This window comes from Salmo salar, chromosome ssa02 (genome assembly GCF_905237065.1).
Source record: "Salmo salar chromosome ssa02, Ssal_v3.1, whole genome shotgun sequence".
Lineage (NCBI taxonomy): Eukaryota > Metazoa > Chordata > Actinopteri > Salmoniformes > Salmonidae > Salmo > Salmo salar.
In genome coordinates, this window is record NC_059443.1 from 74,811,775 (window position 1) to 74,831,605 (window position 19,831).

Sequence of the window (19,831 nt, forward strand, 5' to 3'; positions counted from 1 at the left end):
GGCACTCCAAAAGGTCCCAGTTACATCACAAATGGTCCTTTTGTTCGATAATGTCCTTCTTCATATCAATAAAACTCAGTTTAGCTGGCAATAATCCACCCAGTTTCCCTCCATCATAATGCATACAAAATTAATCACAAACGTTACTAATATAACTTTTCCAAACAAGTCAAACAACGTTTATAATCAAACCTTAGGTACCCTAATACGTAAATAAATGATACAATTTAAGACAGAGAATCGTTATTGTCTTTACCGGAGAAAAATACCACAGAACGCGCTCTCATTCACGCGCTTGGAAACACTACAGCCAAATGGGAGCCACATAGAAAAACTACAATTTCTGGCTCATTTATCCAAAAACCAGCCTGAAACTCTTTCTAAAGACTGTTGACATCTAGTGGAAGCCCTAGGAACTGCAATCTGGAAGGACTTCACCTTATAATAAAAGTGACAGCCATTGAAAATAGTGGTAGTCTGAATACATTTTTTGGGGGAGGGTTTGTCCTCGGGGTTTCGCCTGCCATATCAGTTCTGTTATACTCACAGACATCATTTTAACAGTTTTAGAAACTTTAGAGTGTTTAGTGTTCTCTATCCAAATCGACCAATTATATGCATATCCTAGCTTCTGGGCCTGAGTATCGCAGTTTACTTTGGGCACGCTTTTCATCCGGACATGAAAATACTGTCCCCTACCCAAGAGAGGTTAAAGTACTTGAAATGTTCCACATTGACTGACCTTCATGGCTTAAAGTAATGAAGGACTGTCATTTCTCTTTGCTAATTTGAACTGTTCTTGCCATAATGTGGACTTGGTCTTTTACCAAATAGGACTGTCTTCTGTATACAGCCCCTACCTTGTCACAACACAAGTGATTGGCTCAAACACATTAAGAAGGAAATAAATTCCTCAAATGAACTTTTAACAAAACAAGCCTGTTAACCTGTTGGGGATAGGGGGCAGTATTTGCACGGCCGGATAAAAAACGTACCCGATTTAATCTGGTTACTACTCCTGCCCAGTAACTAGAATATGCATATAATTGTTTGATTTGGATAGATAAAGGAGAGTCTTGCCCCCTACCTGTTGGGGGTAGGGGGCAGTATTGACACGGCCAGATAAAAAACGTACCAGATTTAATCTGGTTACTACTCCTGCCCAGTAACTAGAATATGCATCTAATTATTGGCTTTGGATAGAAAACACCCTAAAGTTTCTAAAACTGTTTGAATGGTGTCTGTGAGTATAACAGAACTCATATGGCAGGCAAAAACCTGAGAAGATTTCTTACAGGAAGTGCCCTCTCTGACAAGATCTTGTTCTTCTTGTCTCTGTTTATTGAAGACTGAGGATCTTTGCTGGAACGTGACACTTCCTACGGCTCCCATAGGCTCTCAGAGCCCGGGAAAAAGCTGAATGATATCGAGGCAGCCCCAGGCTGAAATACATTTGCGCTTTTGGCAAGTGGCCGATCAGAGGACAATGGGCTTAGGCGCATGCACGAGTCGACCCCGTGCTTTATTTTCTTTCGTCTTTTTACCTAAACGCAGATTCCCGGTCGGAATATTATCGCTTTTTTACGAGAAAAATGGCATAAAAATGGATTTTAAACAGCGGTTGACATGCTTTGAAGTACGGTAATGGAATATTTAGAATTTTATTGTCACGAAATGCGCCGTGCTCGTCACCCTTCTTTACCCTTTCGGATAGTGTCTTGAACGCACGAACAAAACACCGCTGTTTGGATATAACTATGGATTATTTGGGACCAAACCAACATTTGTTATTGAAGTAGAAGTCCTGGGAGTGCATTCTGACGAAGAACACCAAAGGTAATCAAACTTTTCTAATAGTAAATCGGAGTTTGGTGAAGGCTAAACTTGCTGGGTGTCTAAATAGCTAGCCCTGTGATGCCGGGCTATCTACTTAGAATATTGCAAAATGTGCTTTCCCCGAAAAGCTATTTTAAAATCGGACATATCGAGTGCATAGAGTTCTGTATCTATAATTCCTAAAATAATTGTTATGCTTTTTGTGAACATTTATCGTGAGTAATTTAGTAAATTTTTTGTAAATTCACCGGAAGTTTGCTAGTTCTGAACGTCACATGCTAATGTAAAAAGCTGGTTTTTGATATAAATATGAACTTGATTGAACAAAACATGCATGTATTGTATAACATAATGTCCTAGGGTTGTCATCTGATGAAGATCATCAAAGGTTAGTGCTGCATTTAGCTGTCTTCTGGGTTTTTGTGACATTATATGCTAGCTTGAAAAATGGGTGTCTGATTATTTCTGGCTTGGTACTCTGCTGACATAATCTAATGTTTTGCTTTCGTTGTAAAGCCTTTTTGAAATCGGACAGTGTGGTTAGATTAACGAGAGTCTTGTCTTTAAAATGGTGTAAAATAGTCATATGTTTGAGAAATTGAAGTAATAGCATTTCTAAGGTATTTGAATAACGCGCCACGGGATTTTACTGGCTGTTACGTAGGTGGGACGAAATCGTCCCACTGGCCCTAGAGAAGTTAAAATGCTGTAAAATAGTCATATGTTTGAGAAATTGAAGTAATAGCATTTCTAAGGTATTTGAATATCGCACCACGGGATTACACTGGCTGTTGAGCGTCCCACCTAGCCCATAGAGGTTAATTGAAATGCATTCCAGGTGACTATCTCATGAAGCTGTTTGAGAGAATGCCAAGAGGGTGCAAAGCTGTCATCAACGCAAAGGGCGGCTACTTTGATGTTTTAAAATTGGTTTTACACTTTTTTGGTTACTACATGATTGCATATGTGTTCTTTCATAGTAGAAAATAGTAAAAATAAAGAAAACCCTTGAATGAGTAGGCGTGTCCAAACTTTTGACTTGTACTGTATGCTCTTTCTGTCCCAAATGTCACAGAATCTCTGTCCCAAATGTCCCTTACAGCCTTTTTGAGTTCAGTGACTACCATTCATTTTCACTGGCGGCTTATCTATTTGTCCACAGGAAGCTTATTTTTAACCCAAACGACAGATGGAAGCCTCTAATATGATATGAGACTCAATTCCTCTTTTTCTCATGTGACCTTGTATTCAAACACACTTCTTCAAAATTCTAAGACACCACATTATTAAAGTGCTATCTGAAAGCCACTAATAACATATTACATTAAAAAATCTCTAGTAACCCATTATAATATACATACAGTATATTCGGTAATAGTTCTCTCTCCTTTTATATCACGCAGAATCCCTATATAATGTTAAAAACTCAGCTCACTGGTTGGGTATTCATTCAGACACGAACCTCTTTCAAACCGGTGGACGAAACTGGTTGGGGTATTCATTCATAAATGCACCTCTTTCACACTGATGGACAGAACTGGTCGGGGTATTCATTCAGCCACGAACCTCTTTCACATCGGTGGACAGAGCTGGTTGGGGTATTCATTCAGACACAAACCTCTTTCACACCGGTGGACAGAACTGGTTGGGGTATTCATTCATACACGCACCTCTTTCACACCGGTGGACAGAACTGGTTGGGGTTTTCATTCAGATAGGCACCTCTTATACACCGGTGGACAGAACTGGTTGGGGTTTTCATTCAGATAGGCACCTTTTTCACACCGGGGCTAGTCCCCTGACAGCTCTCGTTCACTCAGTCCTAATAATATCTCTTATCATCCACATTTCAATCCTTCGTTGAACTTCAGCTTACCAATTCTTTTCCAAATATCAATCTGATATTATCCACATTTCAACGTCTTAATTTCCAAATTTCAATCATCTTAACCCGTCATTTCAACACTCACACAACTGTCACATCCACATTCACTTAGTACTATTCCCCAACACACTCAGTAATCCCCCCTGGTTTTTTATTTATTTTATTTTATTTATTTCACCTTTATTTAACCAGGTAGGCAAGTTGAGAACAAGTTCTCATTTACAATTGCGACCTGGCCAAGATAAAGCAAAGCAGTTCGACAACATACAAAAACACAGAGTTACACATGGAGTAAAACAACATACAATCAATGATGCAGTAGAAGAAAAAAAAATAAGACTATATACAATGTGAGCAAATGATGTGAGATAAGGGAGGTAAAGGCAAAAAAATGCCATGGTGGCAAAGTAAATAAAGTATAGCAAGAAAAACACTGGAATGGTAGATTTGTAGTTTGAAGAAAGTTCAAAGATAAAATATAAATAATATGGTGCAAAGGAGCAAAATAAATAAAATAAATAAATACAGTAGGGGAAGAGATAGTAGTTTGGGCTAAATTATAGATGGGCTATGTACAGGTGCAGTGATCTGTGAGCTGCTCTGACAGCTGGTGCTTAAAGCTAGTGAGGGAGATAAGTGTTTCCAGTTTCAGAGATTTTTGTAGTTCGTTCCAGTCATTGGCAGCAGAGAACTGGAAGGAGAGACGACCAAAGGAGGAGTTGGCTTTAGGGGTGACCAGAGAGATATACCTGCTGGAGCGCGTGCTACAGGTGGGTGCTGCTATGGTGACCAGTGAGCGGAGATAAGGGGGGACTTTACCTAGCAGAGTCTTGTAGATGACCTGGAGCCAATGTGTTTGGCGACGATTATGAAGCGAAGGCCAGCCAACGAGAGCGTACAGGTCGCAGTGGTGGGTAGTATATGGGGCTTTGGTGACAAAACGGATGGCACTGTGATAGACTGCATCCAGCTTGTTGAGTAGGGTATTGGAAGCTATTTTGTAAATGACATCGCCGAAGTCGAGGATTGGTAGGATGGTCAGTTTTACGAGGGTATGTTTGGCAGCATGAGTGAAGGATGCTTTGTTGCGAAATAGGAAGCCAATTCGAGATTTCACTTTGGATTGGAGATGATTGATGTGAGTCTGGAAGGAGAGTTTACAGTCTAACCAGACACCTAGGTATTTGTAGTTGTCCACAAATTCTAAGTTAGAACCGTCCAGAGAAGTGATGCTGGACAGGCGGGCAGGTGCAGGCAGCGATCGGTTGAAGAGCATGCATTTAGTTTTACTTGTGTTTAGGAGCAGTTGGAGACCACGGAAGGAGAGTTGAATGGCATTGAAGCTCGTCTGGAGGGTTGTTAACACAGTGTCCAAAGAAGGGCCAGAAGTGTACAGAATGGTGTCGTCTGCGTAGAGGTGGATCAGAGATTCACCAGCAGCAAGAGCGACATCATTTATGTATACAGAGAAAAGAGTTGGCCCAAGAATTGAACCCTGTGGTACCCCCATAGAGACTGCCAGAGGTCCAGACAGTAGGCCCTCCGATTTGACACACTGAACTCTGTCAGAGAAGTAGTTGGTGAACCAGGCGACGCAATCGTTTGAGAAACCAAGGCTACTGAGTCTGCCGATGAGGATGTGGTGATTAACAGAGTCAAAAGCTTTGGCCAGGTCAATGAATACGGCAGCACAGTATTGTTTCTTATCGATGGCGGTTACGATGTCGTTTAGGACCTTGAGCGTGGCTGAGGTGCACCCATGACCAGCTCTGAAACCAGATTGCATAGCGGAGAGGGTGCGGTGGGATTCGAAATGGTCAGTAATCTGTTTGTTGACTTGGCTTTCGAAGACCTTAGAAAGGCAGGGTAGGATGGATATAGGTATGTAGCAATTAGGGTCAAGAGTGTCACCTCCTTTGAAGAGGGGGATGACAGCAGCTGCTTTCCAATCTATGGGAATCTCAGACGACACGAAAGAGAGGTTGAACAGGCTAGTAATAGGGGTTGCAATAATTTCGGCAGATAATTTTAGAAAGAAAGGGTCCAGATTGTCAAGCCCAGCTGATTTGTAGGGGTCCAGATTTTGCAGCTCTTTCAGAACATCAGCTGAATGGATTTGGGAGAAGGAGAAATGGGGGAGGCTTGGGCGAGTAGCTGTGGGGGGTGCAGTGCTGTTGAATGCAGTAGGGGTAGTTAGGTGGAAAGCATGGCCAGCCGTAGAAAAATGCTTATTGAAATTCTCAATTATAGTGGGCTTATCGGTGGTGACAGAGTTTCCTATCCTCAGTGCAGTGGGCAGTTGGGAGGAGGTGTTCTTATTCTCCATGGACTTTACAATGTCCCAGAACTTTTTAGAGTTGGAGTTGCACAAAGCGAATTTCTGTTTGAAAAAGCTAGCCTTGGCGTTTCTAACTGCCTGTGTGTATTGGTTTCTAACTTCCCTAAAAAGTTGCATATCGCGGGGGCAGTTCGATGCTAATGCAGAACGCCACAGGATATTTTTGTGTTGGTTAAGGGCAGTCAGGTCTGGGGAGAACCAAGGGCTATATCTGTTCCTGGTTCTAAATTTCTTGAAAGGGGCATGCTTATTTAAGATGGAGAGGAAGGCATTTAAAAAAAATAACCAGGCATCCTCTACTGACGGGATGAGGTCAATATCCTTCCAGGATACCAGGGCCAGGTCGATTAGAAAGGCTTGCTCGTTGAAATGTTTCAGGGAGCGTTTGACAGTGATGAGTGGAGGTCGTTTGACCGCTGACCCATTACGGGTGCAGGCAATGAGGCAGTGATCGCTGAGATCTTGGTTGAAAACAGCAGAGGTGTATTTAGAGGGCACGTTGGTTAGGATGATATCTATGAGGGTGCCAGTGTTTGCGGCTTTGGGGTTGTACCTGGTGGGTTCATTAATAATTTGTGTGAGATTGAGGGCATCAAGCTTGGATTGTAGGATGTCTGGGGTGTTAAGCATGTCCCAGTTTAGGTCACCTAGTAGCACGAGCTCTGAAGATAGATGGGGGGCAATCAGTTCACATAGGTTAATTAACACAGGTTAATCCTTATGCATCTTCAACGATTCTCTTGTCATTACCTTCTTCTGCGGTTCCTCTATAATCTCTATAGGCTCTTTAGTATCTATAGTCTCAATAGTCTATATAGACATAAATGCTTAAGTCTCTGTTGTTGCTATAGTAGCTATAGTCCTTATAGTCTCTGTAGTATCTATTGTCACTATATCATATTTAGTCCCTTAGCTATGCTATAGTCTCTATGGACTGTATAGTCTTCCCATACATACATATATACAGTTCATAGTGATGTTTTCAGCTAAAGCAGTCAATCAATAAATCAATCAATCAATCAAGAGAAGACACATACACACAATGATGCCCTCTTGTGGGACTCACCTTCACAGCGTGATTAGAGACTCTGAACCCAGGTTGGCACAGGCAGTGGTAGCTCCCGAAGGTGTTGAGGCAAATGGTGTTGTTGCCACAAAGCTGTGGTGTCTCCTGGCACTCATCGAGGTCTGAAGAGAGAAGGGAATAAATTGATAGAGCAGTGACTCCCTAACCTCTCCTACAGTAAATAACTGTCCTCTCCTCCAGTGATTCCCTAACCTCTCCTCCAGTGACTCCCTAACCTCTCCTCCAGTGATTCCCTAACCTCTCCTCCAGTGACTCCCTAACCTCTCCTACAGTAAATAACTATCCTATCCTCCAGTGATTCCCTAACCTCTCCTCCAGTGATTCCCTAACCTCTCCTCCAGTGATTCCCTAACCTCTCCTCCAGTGACTCCCTAACCTCTCCTCCAGTGACTTCCTAACCTCTCCTCCAGTGACTCCCTAACCCCTCCTCCAGTGACTCCCTAACCTCTCCTCCAGTGACTCCCTAACCTCTCCTCCAGTGACTCCCTAACCTCTCCTCCAGTGACTCTCTAACCTCTCCTCCAGTGATTACCTAACCTCTCCTCCAGTGACTCCCTAACCTCTCCTCCAGTGATTCCCTAACCTCTCCTCCAGTGATTCCCTAACCTCTCCTCCAGTGATTCCCTAAGCTCTACTCCAGTGATTCCCTAACCTCTCCTCCAGTGATTCCATAACCTCTCCTCCAGTGTTTCCCTAACCTCTCCTCCAGTGTTTCCCTAGCCTCTCCTCCAGTGATTACCTAACCTCTCCTCCAGTGACTCTCTAACCTCTCCTCCAGTGATTCCCTAACCTCTCCTCCAGTGATTCCCTAACCTCTCCTCCAGTGATTCCCTAACCTCTACTCCAGTGATTCCCTAACCTCTCCTCCAGTGATTCCATAACCTCTCCTCCAGTGTTTCCCTAACCTCTCCTCCAGTGTTTCCCTAACCTCTCCTCCAGTGATTACCTAACCTCTCCTCCAGTGACTCCCTAACCTCTCCTCCAGTGATTCCCTAACCTCTCCTCCAGTGATTCCCTAACCTCTCCTCCAGTGATTCCCTAACCTCTCCTCCAGTGATTCCCTAATCTCTCCTCCAGTGATTCCCTAACCTCTCCTCCAGTGATTCCCTAACCATGTCTTCCAGGACCTCAAGACAGTCCACGTATTTGATGTATTCCAGAACTAACGGAGCTGATTTAACAAATGAAAGGCTTGATGATCAGGTGAACATTATAATCAGCTGTGCTAGTTGTGGAATAATTCAAATAAGAGGACTGTCTGTGGGTTATAGAGGAGAAGTTGGGGAATCACTGCTCTACAAATATGGCACAGAACAGAGAAGATAATGCAAAGTAATGTTTTGTTTCCTTGACATGTTGCATTCACACACACACACACACACACACACACACACACACACACACACACACACACACACACACACACACACACACACACACACACACACACACACACACACACACACACACACACACACACACACACACACACACACACACACACACACACACACACACACACACACACACACACACACACACACACACACAAGCTAAACTGAGACCCGAGCCTCTCACACGGCTGTTGCTGTTTCTTCTACATGAATACGTAAATACATATAATCACATTGACACAACTTACATAGAATAATATCATGGTATTTGTACAGTAGGTGATAACGAGGCATTCATAGCTGTTTCTGTCGCTACACTCATAGATGTCTTCAAGAGGACCAGAGAGAAATACAGTGATAATGAGAGAAAGAGAGAGAGAGAGACAGAGACAAAGAGAGAGGGTAAGAGAGATAGGGAAAAGAGAGAGAGAATGGGGAGAGGGGGGAGAGGGAGATGGGAAGAGAGATATAGTGAGAGAGGGGGAGAGACAGAGAGTGAGAAGGGGTGTAGGAAAGAGGGTTTCACTCTGTTTTGTCCTCGATCATACAAATAATATAGACAGTATGTAGTGATGTTTCCAGCTGAAGCAGTCAATTAATCATTCAAGAGAAGACACACACACAATGATGCCCTCCTGTTGGACTAACCTTCACAGTGTCCAGCATAAGCAGAGAATCTGAAACCAGGTTCGCATTGGCAGTTGAAGCTCCCGATGGTGTTGAGGCAAATGGCGTTGCTGGTACAAACCCGTAGTTTCCCCTGGCACTCATTGAGGTCTGTAGAGAGATGGAAACATGGTGATAGAGCAGTGATTCCCTAACCTCTCCTCCAGTGACACCCTAACCTCTCCTCCAATGAATCCCTAACCTCTCCTCCAGTGATTCCCTAAACTCTCCTCCAGTGATTCCCTAACCTCCCCTACAGTGATTCCCTAAACACTCCTCCAGTGAATTCCTGATCTCTCCTCCAGGACCTCAAGACAGTGTGTATTCCAAAAATAACGCAGCTAATTTAACACAATCTATATAGAATAATATCATTATCACCACCCTCCCCACCTACACATAGAAAATATGATTATCCACCCCCCTCCCCACCAACACATAGAATAATATCATTATCCACCTCCCTCCCCACATACAAATAGAATAATATCATTATCCACCTCCCTCCCAACCTACACATAGAATAATATCATTATCCACCCCCCTCCCCACCTACACATAGAATAATATCATTATCCACCCCCTCCCCACCTACACATAGAATAAAATCATTATCCACCCCCCTCCCCACCTACACATAGAATAATATCCTTATCATCCCCCTCCCCACCTACACATAGAATAATATCACTATCCACCCCCCTCCCCATATAATAATATAATTATCCACACCCCTCCCCACCTACACATAGAATAATATCATTAACACCCCCCTCCCCACCTACACATGTAATAATATCATTATCCACCCCCCTCCCCGCCTACACATAGAATAATATCATTATCACCCCCTCCCCCACCTACACATAGAATAATATCACTATCCACCCCCTCCCCACTTACACATATAATAATATCATTATCTACCCCCCTCCGCTCCTACACATAGAATAATATCATTATCCACCCCCTCCCCACTTACACATAGAATGTCATTATCCACCCCCTCCCCACCTACACATAGAATAATATCATTATCATCCCCCTCCCCACCTACACATCGAATAATATCATTATCACCCCTCCTCACCTACACATAGATTGTCATTATCCACCCCCCCTCCCCACCTACACATAGAATAATATCACTATCCACCCCCCTCCCCACCTACACATAGAATAATATCATTATCCACCCCCTCCCCACCTACACATGGAATAATATCATTATCAACCCCCTCCCCACCTACACATAGAATAATATCATTATCACCCTCCTCCCCACCTACACATAGAATGTCATTATCCACCCCCCTCCCCAAATACATATAGAATAATATCATTATAACCCCCCTCCACTCCTACACATAGAATAATATCATTACCACCCCCCTCCCCACCTACACATAGAATAATATCATTATCACCCCCTCCCCACCTACACATACAATAATATCACTATCCACCCCCTCCCCTCCTACACATAGAATGTCATTATCCACCCCCTCCCCATCTACACATAGAATAATATCATTATCCACCCCCCTCCCCACCTACACATAGAATAAAATCATTATCCACCCCCTCCCCATATAATAATATCATTATCACCCCCTCCCCGCCTACACATAGAATTATATCATTATCACCCCCCTCCACTCCTACACATAGAATAATATCATTACCACCCCCCTCCCCACCTACACATAGAATAATATTATTACCACCCCCCTCCCCACCTCCACATAGAATAATATCACTATCCACCCCCTCCCTCCTACACATGGAATGATCATTATCCACCCCCCTCCCCACCTACACATAGAATAATATAATTATCCACCCCCCTCCCCATCTACACATAGAATAATATCATTATCCACCCCGCTCCCCCACCTACACATAGAATGTCATTATTCACTCCCCTCCCCACCTACACATAGAATAAAATCATTATCCACCCCCTCCCCACCTACACATAGAATAATATCCTTATCATCCCCCTCCCCACCTACACATAGAATAATATCACTATCCACCCCCTCCCCATATAATAATATAATTATCCACCCCCCTCCCCACCTACACATAGAATAATATCATTACCACCCCCCTCCCCACCTACACATATAATAATATCATTATCCACCCCCCTCCCCGCCTACACATAGAATAATATCATTATCACCCCCTCCCCACCTACACATAGAATAATATCACTATCCACCCCCTCCCCACTTACACATATAATAATATCATTATCCACCCCCTCCGCTCCTACACATAGAATAATATCTTATCCACCCCCACTACACATAGAATGTCATTATCCACCCCCTCCCCACCTACACATAGAATAATATCCTTATCATCCCCCTCCCCACCTACACATAGAATAATATCACTATCCACCCCCCCTCCCCATATAATAATATCATTATCACCCCCCTCCCCACCTACACATAGAATAATATCATTATCACCCCCTCCCCACCTACACATAGAATAATATCATCATCACCCCCTGCCCACCTACACATAGAATAATATCATTATCCACCCCCCTCCCCACCTACACATAGAATAATATCATTATCACCCCCCTCCCCACCTACACATAGAATAATATCACTATCCACCCCCCCTCCCCACCTACACATAGAATAATATCATTATCCACCCCTCTCCCCACCTACACAAAGTTGATGATCATTAACATGCTCTACAAACTCTCAATACTTCACAGATAAGAGGACTCTGACCAAGTAATGGTTTGTTCCCTCGACATTCTCTCTCTCTCTCACACACACACACACACACACACACACACACACACACACACACACACACACTTGAATACTCACCCTTACAATCCCCATTGAGAGGAGTGAATTTGACAGTCGTTGTGGATATGAACCCAGGTGGACACTGACAGTAGAAGCTCCCCTGTGTGTTGTAACATGCGGCATTACTTCCACAGGGTGGGGTACTGTCCCACTCTTTACACTCATCTGTATCAACACACAGTGTTCTCCCTTTGGCTATGAAGCCCAGGCTGCAATCTCTGGCCTCTAGGTTCTCCAGTAGACTGAAATTAAGACCTGTGAGGAGAGGGAATGGGGAGAGTGAGAGAGAAAGAGAGACGAGAATTGACGAGAATTGACAGAGACAGGTCATGATCAGGTGGGATCCTGCATTTTTCAGCATGTTCTTAACTGACTTGCCAGGTTAAATAAAATACAAATATATGTAAAAAAATTATGGATTTCGGGCACTTGTCAGCCCGGCTGGTAGATTATTACTAGCACGGGTCCAAAATATGTGCCGTGAAATATTTAAAAATACAAAATGTCACAGACAGGCTAGTTAGGCATATTTTCTACTAGCCAGATCTGACAAATACTAGCCTTGGACTAGCTTCATTCCCATCCCTGTCTACACCACAGTACTCTGGACCTCGTTGGGATGCAAAAAAGTTTCTTCTTTACAATTTGTGCATCCCAAATGGCACTCTATTCCATAGGCTACTGTGGGCCCTTGGGGCTTACTAGTAGTATAATCACTATTGCCTACTTCCCTGAGTTGACTAAATTCACTCCATATCTCCGTAAAGTTTCACTGCCATCTGGGATTATGCGTTCATCTGTCCCTAAAAGTGCGCTGCCATCTGGGATTACCCGGTAATCTGTCCCTAAAGGTACGCTGCGATCTGGGATTATGTGTTAATCTGTCCTTAAAGGTGCGCTGCCATCTAGGATTACGCGGTTATCTCGATTGGCAACTATTACTGATTATGTGGACTAGGGAGTGAGCTTCAGAAAATGTGTATTTAAACGTATATTTTATCGTTGTTCACACATTTAATAACCCGTACCGACTGGTAAAGCATTCCGGATTATAGACTTGCCTTTGGTGACGGGAAAAGGTACTGGGAAACAGCTAAACCAGAGGGTTGAGATGTGGCCTTCAGCGACTGCAGTGAAGAGATGCTGTGTTTGGTTGATTTGACATTCAAGTTAATAATTCGCATTTGGTTTATGGAACTTCATTCAATAGCTCATTTACAAGATCCACTAATTACTATGCATTCTATGGTTTTTAAAAGTTGATAATTAGTCACTTCATAATTGTCATGTTGGAGGCAGGGGTTAGGTTCTCTGTATTAATTGTTTTGAGAACAAAGACTCAAGAGCTTTAACCTGTTATGGCTAGGGGGCAGTATTTTCACGGCTGGATAAAAAACGTGCCCGATTTAATCTGGTTACCACTCCTACCCAGTAACTAGAATATGCATATACTTATTACATATGGGTAGAAAACACCCTAAAGTTTCTAAAACTGTTTGAATGGTGTCTGTGAGTATAACAGAACTCATTTGGCAGGCAAAAACCTGACAAGGTTTCAGGCAGGAAGTGGCCTGTCTGACAAGGTGTCGTTCTTCTTGTCTCTGTTTATTGAAGAGTGAGGATCTTAGCTGTCCCGTGACACTTCCTACGGCTGCCATAGGGTCTCAGAAGGCGGTAAAAAGCTGAATCGTGGCTTTGCAGGCTCTGGCTGAAAAAAAGTAGCGCGTTTGGGTAGTAGCTGGTTACAGTACTGTGAGACTCAGGCGCGTGCCCGCGTCGACCGAATGCTTTGTTTTCTTTCCTCTGTTTAGCTAAAAGGAGATTCCCGGTCGGAATATTATCGCTTTTTTACGAGAAAAATGGCATAAAAATGGATTTTAAACAGCGGTTGACATGCTTCGAAGTACGGTAATGGAATATTTCGATTTTTTTTGTCACGAATTGTGCCATGCGCGCGACCCTGATTTACCATTTCAGATAGTGTCTGGGATGCACGAACAAAACGCCGCTATTCGGATATAACGATGGATTATTTTGGACCAAACCAACATTTGTTATTGAAGTAGCAGTCCTGGGAGTGCATTCTGACGAAGACAACAAAAGGTAATCAAACTTTTATAATAGTAAACCTGATATTGGTGAGTGCTAAACTTGCCGGGTGTCTAAATAGCTAGCCCGTGATGCCTGGGCTATGTACTTAGAATATTGCAAAATGTGCTTTCACCAAAAAGCTATTTTAACCTGTTTGGGCTAGGGGGCAGTATTGAGAATTTTGGAAAAAATATGTGCCCATTTTTAACTGCCTCCTACACCAACTCAGAAGCTAGAATATGCATATTATTGTTCAGGTTTGGATAGAAAACACCCTAAAGTTTCTAAAACTGTTTGAATGGTGTCTGTGAGTATAACAGAACTCCTATGGCAGGCAAAAACCTGACAAGGTTTCATGCAGGAAGTGGCCTGTCTGACAAGGAGTCGTGCGTCTTGCATCTGTTTATTGAAGAGTAAGGATCTTAGCTGTAACGTGACAATTCCCAGGGCTCCAATAGGCTCTCAGAAGCCGGGAAAATCCTGAAGGATGACGAGGCAGCCTCAGGCTGAAACAGATTATCACCTTATCCAAGTGGCCGATCAGAGGACCATTGAATGAGGCGCGTGCGCGATTAGCCCCCGTGGAGTATATTCATTAGGCTGTTTAGCTTATTGCAGATTCCCGGTCGGAATATTATCGCTTTTCTACGAGATAAATGGCATAAAAATTGATTTTAAACAGCGGTTGACATGCTTCGAAGTACGGTAATGTAATATTTAGAAATTTTTTGTCACGTTCTGCGCCATGCGCACGACCGTGGATTACCATTCTGATAGTGTCTAGAACGCACGAACAAAACGACGCTATTTGGATATAAAGATGGATTATTTGGGACCAAACCTACATTTGTTATTGAAGTAGAAGTCCTGGGAGTGCATTCTGACGAAGACAACAAAAGGTAATCAAACTTTTATAATTATAAATCTGATATTGGTGAAGGCTAAACGTGCTGGGTGTCTAAATAGCTAGCCCTTGATGGCTGGGCTATGTACTTAGAATATTGCAAAATGTGCTTCATCCGAAAAGCTATTTTAAAATCGGACATATCGAGTGCATAGAGGAGTAATGTATCTATAATTCTTAAAATAATTGTTATGCTTTTTGTGAACGTTTATCGTGAGTAATTTAGTACAATTGTTAGTAAATTCACCAGAAGTTTGCGGGGGGTATGCTAGTTCTGAACGTCACATGCTAATGTAAAAAGCTGTTTTTTGATATAAATATGAACTTGATTGAACAGACATGCATGTATTGTATAACATAATGTCCTAGGTGTGTCATCTGATGAAGATCATAAAAGGTTAGTGCTGCATTTAGCTGTGGCTTTGGGTTTATGTGACATTGTATGCTAGCTTGAAAAATGGGTGTCTGATTATTTCTGGCTGGGCACTCTCCTGACATAATCTAATGTTTTGTTTTCGTTGTAAAGCCTTTTTGAAATCGGACAGTGTGGTTAGATAAACGAGAGTCTTGTCTTTAAATAGCTGTAAAATAGTCATATGTTTGAAAAATTGAAGTAATAGTATTTCAAACGATTCAAAAATCGCGCCACTGAATTAGACTGGCTGTTACGTAGGTGGGACGAATTCGTCCCGCCTAGCCCATAGAGGTTAAAATCGGACATATCGAGTGCATAGAGGAGTTCTGTATCTATAATTCTTAAAATAATTGTTATGCTTTTTGTGAACATTTATCGTGAGTAATTTAGTAAATTCTTAGTGAATTCGCCGGATGTTTGCGGGGGGTATGCTAGTTCTGAACGTCACATGCTAATGTAAAAAGCTGGTTTTTGATATAAATATGAACTTGATTGAACAAAACATGCATGTATTGTATAACATAATGTCCTAGGGTTGTCATCTGATGAAGATCATAAAAGGTTTGTGCTGCATTTAGCTGTCTTCTGGGTTTTTGTGACATTATATGCTAGCTTGAAAAATGGGTGTCTGATTATTTCTGGCTCGGTACTCTGCTGACATAATCTAATGTTTTGCTTTCGTTGTAAAGCCTTTTTGAAATCGGACAGTGTGGTTAGATAAAGGAGAGTCTTATCTTTAAAATGCTGTGAAATAGTCATATGTTTGAAAAATTGAAGTTTTTGTATTTTTGAGGAGTTTGTATTTCGCGCCACGCCCATCATTGGATGTTGGAGCAGGTGTTCCGCTAGCGGAACGTCTAGATGTAAGAGGATATTGGAATTTTGCTCTATTTTAATTAATTTACAAATTATGCTGATGAATTGATGAATATAACACCATTATTATTTGGGTAATATTCTGATATACTGTATTTAGAGAGATATTGTCACCTCTGGTTAATACTCATGAGTGTTCACCCCCTTTGATTTCTTCACATTTTATTGTGCTACAAAGTGGGATTAAAATGGACAACAAAAAAATTACAAAAAATAAACAATCTTCACAAAATACTCTGTAATATCAAAGTGGAAGAAAATTCTATAAATAATTGATTAAAAAAACACTAATAAACATTGATAAGGTAAGTCAGTACATGGGTCAATACAAGTTGGAAACATATTTGGCAGTGATTACAGTTGTGAGAGTTCTTGGGTAAATCTCTAAGAGCTTTTTTTGCAGTAGTACCTTAGTGTCTTGTTGCATACAGGATGCATGTTTCAGCTAAAGGGGAAGTCCAATAGATCAATGTAATGCAATTGAATTGGAGTCATGAATAAGGGTTAGCTTAAAGAGGGCTGTGTTATTATTATTATTATTAGTGGGAGTAGTAGTAGTGATAGTAGTGGTAGTAATTGGAGAATTAGTAGTGATAGTAGTGGTAGTAGTGGTAGAGTTAGTAGTAGTATTAGTATTAGTAGTAGCAGTAGTAATAGTAATAGTAGCAACAGAAGTAGCAGTTGGAGTAGTAGCAGTAGTAGTAGTAGTAGCAGTAGTAATAGTAGTAGTAGGAGGAGGAAGAGAAGTAGAAGTACAGAAGTAGTACTAGTAGTAGTGGTAGAGATATTATAGCTAGGTTACTAAACTGAAGTATAGGAGAGAAGACAGAGATATTATAGCTAGGTTACTAAACATAAAGGGGAATATCACTCAAAAACTATATTTTGGTATTTGTTTCATTATTTTTTGCATGTCAGCAGTAAAGTTGTCAAGATATTGGACTTTTAAGAAAAGTGTCTCCAGCCACATCATCATGATAATTCATGTTTATCACTGAACTCAGAATGAGTCCATGCAACTTACTATGTGACTTGTTATTAAGCACATGTTTACTCCTGAACTTATGTAGGCTTGACATACCAAAGAGGTTGAATACTTAATGACTCAAGACATTACAGCTTTTCATTTTTTAAATTATTTTTGAAAATGATCTACAAGCAAAATTCCTCTTTGACGTTATGTATATTGTGTGTTGATAAGTGACACAACCTCTAAATGTAATCCATGTTAAATGCAGGCTGTAACACAACAAACATTAAACGTGGAAAAAGTCAAGTGGTGTGAATACTTTCTGAAGGCACTGTATGTCTTTACAAAAAGCTGTGTTTATCATCTGGCAGCTTTGTGTGTGTGTGTGTGTGTGTGTGTGTGTGTGTGTGTGTGTGTGTGTGTGTGTGTGTGTGAGGGTGAGATCATGACTGACAATTTCAGTCAGACAGCAGGCCTCACACACACTGAAGGTCTTTAACACACACACACACACACACACACACACACACACACACACACACACACACACACACACACACACACACACACACACACACACACACACACACACACACACACACACACACAGGGTCTATATGAAGTGATATATAGACTACCTCCTTTCAACAATTGACACAGTGTCAGAGTTGATCTCTCTCTTCCTCATTTCTTCTTCTCTCTTTCTCTTTCTCTCATTCCATTTTTTTTCTGTCGGTCTCTCTCTCCTTTTTCTTGACCCCCTGTCTCTATCTCTTTCTTACTCTTTACCACCCTCACTTTTCCTCACCAGACGTGGATGTAGATTAAGGCAGTTCCCTGCACCTCTCTGATTCACAGGGGTTGAGTTAAACACAGAAGACACATTTCTGTTGAATGCATTGTTGTGCAACTGGCTCTTAGAAGAAAAGGTGCTATCTAGAACCAAAAAGGGTTCTTCGACTGTCCCCATAGGAGAACCCTTTGAAGAACCCTTTTTGGTTCCATGTAGAACTCTTTTTTTGGTTCCATGTAAAACCCTTACCGCAGAGGGTTCTACATAGAACCCAAAAGAGTTCTACATTAAAGAAAAACATTATTTTTTTCTGTGGGGAAAGCCAAAGAACCCTTTTGGAAGCCTGTTTTCTAAGAGTGTAGGTATTCTCTTCCCCTCATTCTCTGTATATTTCATTCTCATGTTTTTGTCGGTAGCTCTCTGTCTCCCCCCTCTGTCTCTCTCACACACACACACACCCTCTCTCTACCCCCACTCCGTACTCATATCAAATACATATCAAATACTATTTAAAACATTTCAGGGCCTTTCATTTCCAGCCTGTCTGAAGTGTCGTATGGGCAGGGTTTGTACTGTAGCCACTATTCTATTGGTTCAATTACGTTAGGCAATCTCAATCAAGCCCAGATTAACTATTTGCAATGATATCGAGTAGTATTTGAACCCAGATCTGACTCATTCAGGGACTCTCCAGATAGCCGACTAGCATCAATGGTGCCACTGTGTTGCTTCCTGGAAACAGTGATATTCTGACAGTAATAAATAACAGAACATACCCTGAACATAGTACTACATCCATAACATCACTACCTGAACATAGTACTACATCCATAACATAACTACCTGAACATAGTACTACATCCATAACATCCATAACATAACTACCTGAATGTACCTTAAATACAGTAACACATAACATAACATGCTAACTTATAACATATAACTTATAACATAATATTTTAATATTCATTATCTACTATGTTATGTTAACTTAACTGAAAGGCCCATTGCAGTCAAAAATGTGATTTCCCTGTGTTTTATATATTCACTGAGTACACAGAACATTAAGAAATACCTATTCTTTCCATGACAGACTGACCAGGTGAATCAAGGTGAAAGCTATGATCATTACACAGGTGCACCTTTTGCTGGGGAAAATAAAAGGCCACTCTAAAATGTGCAGTTTTGTCACACAACACTTTGCCACAGATGCTTCAAGTTTTGAGGGAGTGTGCAATTGGCATGCTGATTGCAGGAATGTCCACCATAGCTGTTGCCAGATAATTTAATGTTCATTTCTCTACCATAAGCCGCCTGCAACTTAGTTTTAGAGAATTTTGCTGTACGTCCAAGCGGCCTCACAACCACAGACCACGTGTATGCCTACGTGTGGGTAAGCGATTTGCTGATGTTAACGTTGTGAACAGAGTGCCCCATGGTGGCAGTTGGGTTATGGTATGGGCAAGCATAAACATTCACACTGTATCCATGGTTGCAACATTTACACTGTATCCATGGTTGTAACATTCACACTATATCCATGATTGTAACATTCACACTGTATCCATGGTTGTAACATTCTCACTGTATCCATGGTTGTAACATTCACACTATATCCATGGTTGGAATATTCTGTAGCAATTCAACGATAACTGACTGTGAATTATGAAATACCACCTCTCTCATTTTGTCACTCTCTCTCACACACACACACACACACACACACACAC

General features: G+C 41.7%; 1 protein-coding gene across 2 annotated transcripts in view; it reads right to left on the reverse strand.

The window, feature by feature from the left end:
* Positions 1–19,831, reverse strand: part of LOC106585402 (adhesion G protein-coupled receptor E2) — a 107,547-nt gene that overhangs the window by 87,021 nt on the left and 695 nt on the right. Inside the window, exons 2-4 of one of the 2 annotated variants that reach the window (XM_045709970.1) lie at positions 12,071–12,307; positions 9,189–9,317; positions 7,126–7,247 (exon numbers count right to left, since the gene is read on the reverse strand). In XM_045709970.1, coding sequence (XP_045565926.1) covers positions 7,126–7,247; positions 9,189–9,317; positions 12,071–12,307 — 488 coding nt within the window. The remainder of the gene's footprint in view (positions 1–7,125; positions 7,248–9,188; positions 9,318–12,070; positions 12,308–19,831) is intronic. The other variant, XM_045709973.1, reaches the window with a different exon arrangement.